The sequence below is a fragment of the Glandiceps talaboti genome, chromosome 2 (genome assembly GCF_964340395.1).
Source record: "Glandiceps talaboti chromosome 2, keGlaTala1.1, whole genome shotgun sequence".
Classification (NCBI taxonomy): domain Eukaryota; kingdom Metazoa; phylum Hemichordata; class Enteropneusta; family Spengelidae; genus Glandiceps; species Glandiceps talaboti.
In genome coordinates this window covers 32,927,596-32,939,842 of record NC_135550.1, presented here as the reverse complement: position 1 = coordinate 32,939,842, position 12,247 = coordinate 32,927,596, and the positions used below count along the sequence as shown (strand labels likewise).

At 38.7% G+C, this 12,247-nt stretch overlaps 1 protein-coding gene across 1 annotated transcript; it reads left to right on the top strand.

Annotated features, from left to right (window-relative positions):
* Positions 1–489: 489 nt before the first annotated feature.
* On the top strand, positions 490–6,163 carry LOC144452623 (bone morphogenetic protein 2-like). Its single transcript, XM_078143749.1, has 3 exons — positions 490–654; positions 3,685–4,043; positions 4,294–6,163. Exons 1-3 carry the CDS (start codon positions 632–634, stop codon positions 5,142–5,144), a joined length of 1,233 nt encoding a protein of 410 aa, XP_077999875.1. The 5' UTR covers positions 490–631; the 3' UTR covers positions 5,145–6,163.
* Positions 6,164–12,247: the final 6,084 nt, after the last annotated feature.

The following is a 12,247-nucleotide window of genomic DNA, read 5'->3' as shown; positions in this document are numbered from 1 at the left end:
AGAAAGTTATTGCATATAGTTTGAATACGGATGAACGTGTTGTATAGCTAAGACAGATGACTTGGCCAACTGGATCACTACTACCTCCATTGTCACTAGTAGATTCCCCTCAGTCGAGACTGTCTGGATCTGACGTTCTCGGAGCTCGATCGGCCAATGAGAGCGCTGTAATGTAATGATTTAACGGGTCATAGATCAGGGTTCAACATTGGAAATTCGGGACTTAATTTTGTGTACGTTGTTAGAGGACTATAAATATCAAGGATCGAGTGGTGTGGGTCAGTAATTCCTCTATACATCGGACCCTGAGGCATTCGAGGACGTCCTGCTACATAGTACAATTGACGTACACACAGGGCAAAAATACTAGTCATTTGCGTAGGATATAGCTGATTGGTACACGCTGTTAGTCGCAGAATACGTATTTAACTGCCGTAATGTGACATCTCCTAATCACATCTCGTCACATGGTTCCCGGATAGACATGGATCTAAACGTCACTTAAACATATTTGTGTTTTACGCGTTTACACCTATTCCTTGGAATAATTTCAGCGAGAACCTAGTTTAAACAAATCGATTTATAATAGTTATCAATGGACCAGTAGCTGACCAAATAGTATTTTTGTCTTATGTACAGTTGCGATAAGGAAAGGTGAGTAAAATATAGAGAGATAACGTTGACTGTAACCAGGTGGTACCTACCTTAGTTATGAATATTTAACTTAGAATACTCAGTAATTAATATAATTATTGTTTTGTATGTAAATTTAAAGTCAAAATCCTCTCGCATATCATAAAGTTGTGAAGGGTACAACCGCTGTATAATTTATCGAAGTCAGGAAACCCTCATTCTTTAGATGTTCCATCACTCATCGCCGAATTTTAATTTCTGTTGGCGGCAGCTGTCTAGAGTTGCTATATCCAAGTCTAGTACACAGTATACTCAAGGCATTCGATTGAAATAACATTTCCCAACGGGAGGGCAAATTAAGGCCAACCCTGAGAGCACATTACAGCCAAATTTGCCCACTTACTTGAAGACTGGGTCATGGTTACCGTGGGTCCACACACCACGTTTCTCTCGTTTTGATTTTTTGTTCTAATTTCCTATACAAATAAAACTTACCCCATCGCAACATATGTTTCACCCTGGCTAATTGTAAAGAAAACTTGACATAATTTCTCAGTGACAGAGGTCTACCATATGGTGACTGGAATTTCTCTCTCCGAAACGCTATAGTCCCGTGCACTGTTTACTTTCTTGAACATCAAAACAAATAGTGTCAGTTTAAGTGATTTTTTAGCGAGTAGAACTGTTTCAAAAAGTCCTCAACGGGAATACCAATACGCTTAATACTTTCTTCTGAGATTAGTGAAATGTTGTCTAAATACCAACAGTTGTTCAAATCCATCGATATTTCAAACTAAGAGACGGTCACACACTTGAAAAGACCTGTTGGAACATTATAACATTTTAGTTTGTAACCCAAGTCGCTAACAAACTCAAGTTTCACTATTCTTAAGTTTCTTTTTCGTAAATAGTGTAGTTTTGTAAAGCAATTGTTTTTACAAGAGTCCCAGAAATCCTGTTGGAATACTTCAAATCATTTACATGGTTCAGTTTTGAAGTAGTGAAAAAAAAAGTTTTGTCAATTTGCGGTATATGACAAGATTTGTGAGCATAGCCTATAGTCTTTATTCTGCCTGACTGATACAGTTACACTCTTATCACGTTTGTGATCTACCCTTAGAAAAACAACATGATTTCAGTAATGTGGTGCTGCATTCAGGATGGTTCGGATCTACCACTTACGAACGGAATATCTTAATATATGAGTATGTTATGTAATAATGAAATCAACAGTATCGGTTTCCATAACATTTTCTTTTGTGGAGTTCTATTTAGTGGGGTATGTTGCAGCAACATGCTTTGTTAATTCTCAATTAACAGGCGATGAAATGATAACGCTGGCCAACAGAGTTGCTTAATTGTCAAAGTTATCCCGTAAAGTAAACACAAGTGTTCCATACTTGTAATGCCATATCAGTAAAACGGTGGCTTATGGTTTACTTACATACTACCCGTGACTATCTCCATGGCAAGCTGTGTCAAGTTCTCAAAGACAACGGAGAGAAAAACAGATAAAAAATCTTATTCCGTTAACCCGAACCCACATATGAGCGGAAGCGTGCATCCTCAAATATTTCCCACATGTTAGCCTGTAAGGTCTGTTCTAGTGCGAGGAAAGATTTACAAGTACGGCCTGTCAGTGTTTGAAATGTGGCCAACGTTCATCGTATCATTTGACACCGTAAAAGCGACCTCGGAAAACTAAGAAGGGTCCAGTGCAATGTGGTCGTGGAACTCTTGGTCTGGTATCCTCTCTGCCATTGACTACAATATCTATTACTTTCATTACTTACAATAATGTTAGACAGATGACAAAACTATGTTATCGCCTTGCCACCCCGTTCAATGTTACAATTCTACGCTAAAGGGCCAAGGAAGTGTTGACTGTATGACCAGAGCTATGTAAACATCGTTACAGAAGCAATAGATGCAAGTTGTAGGTAGTTGCTTATACTTCTTCCAAGTACGCAGGCAAAGGAAACATTGTATATAGTTCGAGTAGCAGCATATTTTCCCCTGCCTATGGTTTCCAATTACTAAAAGAGTCGTCGGTTCCGTTTCGTTTCTCGTGTAAAGATTGAGATATATTCCCCAATACAAACTGAAAAACAAACACACATATTTCGCCTCAGACCGTGTATGCCATGAAAATTCGATAATAGCCAGTGTACAGACCTAATAGCTCCCTCCAGTGTAACGAGATTACAACACAGAAGTGGTTTTAAAATTCCAAAAACCAACAACTGCTACTTACTCATGTATTTAAACTGGAGTTTAGTGTAAATTAATTAATCTAGTTACAGTAATGAGCTAATCAGAGCAACGGTCTGCGATAACGCTCTACTTTTTGACTTCTTATTTTGTTCTTCGACGAGAATGCTGTGGAGGAAATCGTTCTGAGTCTGTGCGAAAAGTTATACATACATACAATAGCGCTCTTACTCAGAATGTGGTTAGGGAGAGTGCTCCGTGCAGTTGGTGGACGAAGTCGGCGAATACGATTCAGAGGTCAGTGTTTGACAGAGAAATTGTTTCGTTAAACTATTTATAAATTCTGAATGTATAAGTACTAAGTAAGTTACCTCGTGATTCCCCCGTGCGTCTATCGGTTTTAGTCTCGTCAAAAGAACTCACATAGCTGTTGGGCAATGCTTTGGTTACAAGGGACGCTACCAATGTGTCTGAAGCGGCGCGTGGCATAGCCGTGACTTACGCAGCACTTAAACGCAATATGCCAAGTAGCATCTCGCTACGTACCATTCCGTGCTACTTACTGAGTGCGATCAACTTCACATAACATAGTAACGTTTTGGAGTAAGTAAGATGGGTGACAAATCACTTGTACATGGGCAAACCAGCAAAGGCAATTGACGACTTCAACCTACACTTAATGCTAATATATGTGCAATTCATTAAAAAGTGTGACAAGGGGACCGATTATCAGATATTCAAAACGTAAACAGGCTGGCTACGTAATTAAAGTATAGGCCGTCATGCCAAGTGCTAGTGGTGCTTACAGGGATTGCTATACGTACTTTGTTGCTTTTTCAGAGACATAATGGTTCACGGTAGGCAGGCCCTTATACTTATACTACTATCCTATGTATTGGTCAAAAGTACGGCTACTCAAGTGTCCGAAGACGGTGAAGACAATGAGTTAACAGTTCGATCAGCTCTGAATGGCGGCAAGAGCAACAGGGAAGAGGTCATACAAGCCTTTGAATCAAGCTTGCTCAGTATGTTTGGTTTGAAAACTCGTCCGCGACCAAGGAGGGATCCAGTTATACCCCAATACATGATGGATCTATATCTGAACCACGTCAGGAACCCGGACGATATACATGTCAATTTCAACATCAAAGACAAATCTGTCAGTACAGCTAATACAGCGCGAAGCTTTTTCCATCGAGGTAAGTGTGGAATCTCTTTTCCTCCCCCGTTGATCTATAGTGTGAAAATGAATAGATGTATGCTCAATTGTCATTTGCAAGTACTAATAGCTTGCGCTGCTTCTTGTCACCACTGTAAAAGTTACCATTAACGCCTTCTCGGCGTTACCATGTTTAAAAGAAAGACCTCCAATTGTTCATGCTTGTTATCTAACTTGTCCACATTGTTCTAATAATATGAAAGTGTTTCTCTCGCTTTTTGCTATTTCAGAAAATGACGGTAATTTTGACGAGCCGAGGAGGGATAATTCAATGCAATACGTATTTGACTTGGGGAGTGTTCCGGACAACGAGTTGGTGACTGGCGCCGAACTTCGTCTTTACTGTCACGGAATTAACATTAGCTCGTCAAAGCTAAGTAATGGTAATGAACGACAGTTTCTTCACCGAATAAATATCAACGAAATTTTACAACCAAGTAGCGAAAGTAGTGGAATCATGAAACGATTAATCGACAGTAAAATTGTTGACGTTCGGAACAATTCATGGCAATCGTTTGATGTACGACCAGCAGTCGCAAGGTGGGTCGCTGTTCCCGACGAAAACTACGGCATTGAAGTGGAAGTAACTCAAGTTCGTAATACACAGATTTCACCACACAAAGATCATGTACGGCTGAGGAGGTCTGTTGAACAGACGGGGGACCAATGGCATCATCAACGTCCACTACTGATAGCTTATACTGATGATGGAAAAAGGCCACAAAGATCGAAAAGACAATCGAAGAAACAACGACGGCGATTAAAGGCCAACTGTAGAAGACATACACTGTATGTCGATTTCAGTGATGTTGGTTGGAATGACTGGATTGTTGCACCACCGGGATATCACGCCTTTTACTGCCATGGTGAGTGTCCATTCCCAATAGCAGACCATCTCAACTCAACCAATCACGCCATAGTACAAACTTTAGTCAACTCAGTAGATCCAGAAGCAGTGCCGAAAGCTTGTTGTGTGCCCACAGAACTTAGCCCTATTAGTATGCTTTATTTGGACGAATACGAGAAAGTTATTTTGAAAAATTATCAAGAAATGGTTGTGGAAGGCTGTGGCTGTCGCTGAGGACAGGAACACAGTGTGAAGTGTGTCTTCACTGTTCCAGTTTTGTGGAATTCGTTAACCGCAGTCTCGAGTGCGCCCAACAACAATTGAAGATATGCGACTGCGGCGTCAGAGCATCAATGCTTAGCCAACTCAAAGGATCACACAGAACCAAGCTTTTCATGTGCCTAAACCGCAAAGATGCCTTATTTTTAGTGCCTTGACAGTATTGACGGTCACACTGGCCATTAAATGACCATTGGAAAACTCTGTGCGTGGGAAAAAATCCAAGCATGTAAAAGCAAGACATATATGCAAAGGAAGATGTATATGTTGTGTTACAACCAGTCGTCGTTCAGTTTGTTTTGGACTGACCGAAAGACCCAAAAACTGTTAACCATGTATATTTATTTAATGGACGTTTGTCGTTGTTATGACGACGCTGTGAACATTGACTTAATATGAATTCAACGAGAAGCTTATAAGACATTCACCAATTTGACAATTTCGTTAAAAACAGACATTCACACTAATTTGACAGCGAGGCAGAAAGTTCAAGAATAGTATCTAAATGTATATATTTTAATTTTGGCTGTATGAACTTTTTAGATTCCTTTTACAATTTTTAGTTTCCATGCCAACAAACCAACCTGTATTGCTTGTGTCAGTATAGGTATCATTTCATACTTTAGTGTCTTAGTAAAAGATCTTGGATCAAGAGATTTCACAAAAACAGAGACGAAAACAAGTTAGCGTTATATTTGATTCAATTCCATCTTTTTTGCACAGTTTTTAATGTAAAATTAAAATATTATGGCCAAGAAAGAAACAACAGTGTTAATATTCACTGTGATTTTTTGCCTGTAAAATATAAATATATATATAATCGAAGAAGCGGTCACTACGCCTGTGTGTTTGTAAAACTTTTGAAGCTAATTTGTGCAAACAATTATATCTTATTCTTTATTTTGGACTCTGTGGAAAGGTGGTCTTACTGTTTGTTACATGTCCAACATCTCTTTTAACACAAATTACTTTCTCCGTTGTCAGGGCAATAAAATTGTCGTTTTCACCAAAAACATGCGAAAGGGACTTTAATGAAACTGGAGACTACACAACAATTATTTCTAAAGTATAGTTCATCATAGGTTATGGTATTGATAAATTAGTGGGCTTACACGGCAAGACATTACCTCAATGTCTTTTTAAAAATTGCTCTAAAATACTTGGTTGTTAATTGCGAGTGTGAATGACTATAAACGCTACCCCTACAAAATTGGTATCTGACAGATGTTTCTCACAAATTAATTCTAAAATATACCAAAAAGACCAAGAAAACCAGTATTTATAGCGATATAGATTGACATGGATTGAAATAACCAGGTTTTCATATTATGCAGTAACAGTACACGAAAAAGGGGATGTCAAAAATTATGTCGCTAAATTCAAATATTTCTAATAAGCAATTTAATTATCAGTAATAGGAATTAAATCCAAAACGCTTTGTCCATTTTTTAGGATAGTTAGAATTGTAGAAACAGTAGTTTGTAGCTGAAGGACATTTACACAGTGAGAGTGTAAGTAAGAACACAACGTGCAACGGGGTGCTGCAACAGATTTGGGCTCACTCTCTTGACCTCGTGCATAGTTGTAATATGGTTTATTTAAGCTTGCTGTGCGGCCTGTTTATAGGAGTGACGATAGTGGATCGGCTTCCTTGCCTCTGGGTATATGGCTGGACGTCCAACCTACAAACACCTCCAAGCAAAGCCACATACATGGTGCAGCAAAGAATGCCAATTCTTCCCTTTTATAAATAATTTCACGGACAGACAAATACCTTTGTATTAGTGGTAGCTTGTCAGTCAGTCAGTGATTGTTTTTGTTGTTATTGTTGTTGTTGTTGTTTGGGAACTAATGCTTCGATCTAGCAAGGCAGGACGGGGTCTGCTTCCTGAAGTGGTATAGCGTGTTTTAAAAAAATAACACGCTAGTAGGTAGCATATTGTGAAGTGAGACAAAACCCACAATCATAGGGGTGGAGATTGCGTTTCCACATTTCTTTCAAGTAAATATAAAAGTCTTTGTTCAGGGCTATGTGAATAAGCTGTGGACACCAACACTAAATAGGCGAAGACAGTTTTTTGCAAGTCTAGCCAGTCGAGCCGGTATGCCAGCAGTGGTAACTTTATCAACTCACTAATCATCAATCTCTTTGAGACAAACTCATTCAATTCAGAATTTCCTTCAAATTTGACCTCCTTGGTAATTAGGGTGCTGACGAAAGTTGCAAAATTGGCGGTAATTACCTGTCCATTCTGAGCATATTTATTAAAGCAGGAAAACAGTGGAAGGCGATTGTATTCACACCGGATAACTCGTTGCATTTATACACAGCTAAGTTAGCCAACACTACTCACCCCGTGCGTCAAAGACGTACTTTGTTTTGTGAATTAAATGGGCAATAGGTGAAAGAAAGCAGAGCCACCTTTTCACTTCTATAGGCTTAATTGAGTTGAGTACTCACGAGGAGCTTCTACATGCCACTTGACGGGCTCATGAAAGAAAAACTCGTTTCTAAAACTCTTGAGATAAACCGCAGCAAAACAAACACGTAAATACCGAAAAACAAACACAGTGACACGCATCGCTCCTCTTTTTACGCTTTCGTCAGATTTTTAGGGCAAATTTGAGCGATTTTTGATTGACATTCTTTCTCTTTGAATTTAGGCGTTAAAGTCAATTTCGTTGAAAGCATTGTGAATACTGAAAAGTTACAATTTCCATGTGTGTGGTCCCTTGCATTAAGAGTGTTTGACACAGCGTCACAAAGTCAGTATTGGTAGATAGTGGGAAAAAATTGACGGAGGGAGTGGTCTGACATCGACCAGATCACCATTTAAGAGACATAAGTCATCCCTCACAACACATGGCAATTTGTGAATATTCATTTGGCCGATGTTAAATGGGGACACATCTGAAAGTACTACCGACACTGAGTCTGAGATTGAGAACAAACAATATTTTAACATTTGTAATTTGATCCTCAAATCATAGACAATTTCGTCATCTAGGTACGTGACACCTTCGACCGACGAGATATCATTTTATTCGACACAGGCTTAGGCATAGCACACCAGCATTTAAAGCCACGCTGTTTTTTTTATTCTAGTAGGCCTATATTGCATTCAGTAACATGTATAGCACTTTCAGGTGTTTATGTGAGCTCGGGGGTTATGTAAACTGGTCACGGAAAGTGAAAATGGTGATATTTGGCCCTTATACAAACCATAACATTTACACAGCTTAATTGCATCAAGGGTACGTGATAATATCGAAGGAAGTGTGCTGGTGGTAGGACATCCAGCTAGAGATTGATGTACCCCGGCTCCTGACTTGACGTATTCCGCCACCCACCACCCACCAGCTTATCTCCTACAGTTATTCGTCATAGTCATTTATGTTGTCCGCTTGCAAACACCTTTCAGTATCGTCCACCAAGCATAACTGATTTTAAGGCCTTTAAACAAATAAAGAAATTGTGCATTTTGTGTTGAAAAGAGTGTATTATGTGTTTGCCTGCGTCGACCGATGTTTCCACGCTCTTTACTAACGTTATTCAAATAGTAACATTGGTTCTTTGATCCAGGGAGAATAAAAAACCGTGTTCAAAGTAATTCCCTAAACTAATGTTTATCTCTACTGAGAACAACCCGCTCCCTTGAGCTCGTTCTCTCTTGAATCTCGTTTATGTACGAAGATGTGAGAATGCAGAAGGATACGCATCAACGACCTTAAACAAATTCGACAATTAAGTTCCACTTTCCTGTATCAACAGAAAATCTGTCTTACGCATGCCGAAGCAGCTTAATCCACCTAAAACGGAAGAAATAACTGTGTATCGTCACTGGCTCAAAACGCCTATATAAGAAGCTTTGTCCATTAAATCCGCTTGAAATTCCAAAATAAAGGATTGAATGAGCCTTGAAGTATCCTGTTTATAAATCAAAAGGACTGATGTGATGTGATGACCACGTAATAATGTTCAGAATCTCTCAGATGACGAGGACAAAAATTAAAAAAAAATCACCAGAGAACATTTTATAGTGAAAGTGAGAACCAACAATTAAAATAAATAATACCAAATTGGCGAATTTTATTTTCCTGTTGTTTTTTCCGTTTTGAGGCTGAACAGTAAAGATTTTTGAAAGATGCTTGGGACTGTGAGACAACGTATGTAGATGGTTTTAAAAGGGCTGGAAATGTCAATTTATTGGGAAATGTCATTAAAAAAGTTATTTAGCTATTTTCACGTCTTGACTTCGACTTTAGAAAAGTAGTAATCTGCTTGACTCAACGTACAAAGCAGTATGAAAGAAATGGCAAGAATCGTACAACTATTTATTTCTATTTGTCAGACCTTCCTAAATCCCCCTTTGCGACTCCCCAATAATGGATAGACACTGGACACGATTTTCAAAAGAAAGTCCATTTTCCTTTCTCACGGATCTCCTTTTTTGACAGAGTGCCTTTTCAACAAACGCACTCGTAAAAAGATAAAGGTCCTTAATGGGAGGCAGGTTAATAGCGCCTGCAATTAGGGGGAGGGGAGTTGCATGCTAGGACAAGCAATAGGACATGTAAAATTTGCCCACATTGCATCGGTATTATTACCTTAAACAACTCTGTGTTCAAAGGGGTCTGATTTGCCATCACCTGGCTTTCCAGATAAAGAGAAAAATGTTCACAGACATATGTGACGTCATTTGCCTTATCTCATTTCGTCATCCACTGCAATTCTCACGTAGTTCTTCTTCGATTTCGGGAGATTTGACTTGGTGTCACGGTACTTGATAGTTAGGAATCAGGCGGGGTTGCGTCCCAACCTTCTTCTGACTGGCTCCAATTAACCAGTCTGGACTGTACTGTCTCCATTCATACACCTGTCAATTACTACACATAATTTGTGAGAAAAAAAAGTTATTTATGGGTTCGAACTTTTGTAAAACGGGACAAAAAATAGCAGAGAACTGTTCTGGTTTAGCCTAAAATAATCAAAGGGTATCAAACACCGTCTTTGTGCGAGAAGGAATGATAGTGCCGCCAAATGACTGTCCCAAGTAACTCTAAACCCCACTTAAGTAGTAATATTTCAATATATGAGTTCTAAATTACAGCCGTCTGATATTTTTATGCCTGCCCAAAGGCAATATTTACTTATGTGTGGCCGGTCACAGTTATTCTACCCGACTTGGTAGCCAAGCCATTAAATTTGTCAACTGGTACAAACTCCTATCTCCTATGTGGCTTTCTTTCTCTTCTTTTACAATATTATTTCTTAATTAATAGGGATCCCATTATCCAAGTTATCAGTAAGGGGTGATGCCGTTCTTCTTCCTTGGGCTGGTTTTCCATGATTTCGTCATATTTTCCCCAATCTTCATGAGCGACATAACTCGGCGTTGTAGACATGCTATTAAAGGTTGTAAGATGCAATTTCACTTGTCAGAGATGAATATCATTACATCCTTACATAGAGCAGGTGAAATTGACCACTAACACAGCGATATTGATGTAGGCGTTTTATTAACAGGATATTACTAAATGGATACCAGAGTTATTTAGCGTTTTGATATGATGTGTCTGGTCCTTGCATTAATCATATTTATAGATACATGAAATAAAAAGTTCGAGATTTTTTAAAAAGAAAACTGTGAATCACTGTAGATAATATTTGGAATGCTTTTCTTTTTCTGCCCCTGATATGAGAACCATGTAATGATTACTTCAAGGAGAAAGCGATTACTTTGGTTTTTAGTCTACTGTGTATTGCCATAATTTGACCTCCCACGTAGCCATTGCACCTATCCTTTCATTTAGTTTCTTCCCTCTTTATCTGGTCAAAAGTTGATTTTTACTGTGTGATATTTTTTTCTTAAAGGAACATACAATTGAAAAACGAGACGTGTCAGTAGTGTCTCTTTTCACAGTGATTTTTTTCCTCTTTGAAATAGACAACTCGTTAAAGCCACAGTGATAATGTCGATTTCTGTCTATTTCATTCCGATCAAAGTGACTCACTGTCGTCCAATTGTTGGTCCCTTTGCCGGAAGTCGATTATAAACCACAAAAAAACGAAAGCTCTGCTACCACCATTCAGAAAGATATCACAGATTACTTGAAAGTGCTCAGGGTTGTTGTGCCTTTGAAAACACGCACAATTACATTTCCCAGCCTACTCACAAACACAATTTCGCTAATTTATGAAAATTGGAGGAAGTCTTGGTTGCAGCACTTCCTGTATGTAGCTCGTTTCACGAATGAACGATTGCCACCGAGGTTGTCCAAAAGACAAACCATATACACAGGTTGTACCAAACGTTAAAGTGTTGAACCCAAAGAACCCCCCCCCCATCCATAATTTTGCTAACTTTACTGTAATATCGTCACTTGTATGTGTTCGTTTTATTTCTCAGACCGGAAACGGACGCAGCTGTCATTTGTAATGGAATTTCACAAACGACATCTTCATCATTTTTTAATTAATGGGAAATCATTTTGAAAACATGTAATTCTAATGTTTTGTGTAAAAGGCAAGCACACTACAACTCACAGGAAACTATCTTTTTCATATACGTTTCACTGAATTACTTGTACATGTAGTTATTAAAAAGGGAACAAAAAACAATATCAAACGAGATACTTCATCTAAAGTTACCGGTAAACATAACATCTACTTTTAGCCTTGGTGCAAATATGAATCTTTAGTACATTGCTAATTGCGTGTCGTGATTTACTTCCGTTAAATGATCATGATCCAACGCAGCAATGATTTGGCAAAACTATACCTAGACGTTCGAAAGGCCCCAGCAGCATTGTTGCCACATGTTATCTACTTGTAAATTTCACCTGTCAGTCGTGTTAAGCCAGATTATCGCATAATTGTTAGAAAGGTAGCGTTTTATCAAGTGGTTAATTAGTATGCTAGTGTACCCCTGGTATGGAGATTATGTCCACTAGTTTGACACTATAGACCAAGTAAATCAACTTTTTTTCCTAGTCAACCATTGTCTTAGCTTCAATGCTCTTAGACAACTGGGTGGTTTCAACCACATTCAGTTTTC

Excerpts from the sequence above, each read along its gene's own strand:
- LOC144452623 (XM_078143749.1), top strand. The coding sequence starts at position 632 with ATGTACAGTTGCGATAAGGAAAG. Across the intron at positions 655-3,684 it reads TACAGTTGCGATAAGGAAAG|AGACATAATGGTTCACGGTA; the intron begins GTGAGTAAAATA and ends TTGCTTTTTCAG. Across the intron at positions 4,044-4,293 it reads GCGAAGCTTTTTCCATCGAG|AAAATGACGGTAATTTTGAC; the intron begins GTAAGTGTGGAA and ends TTGCTATTTCAG.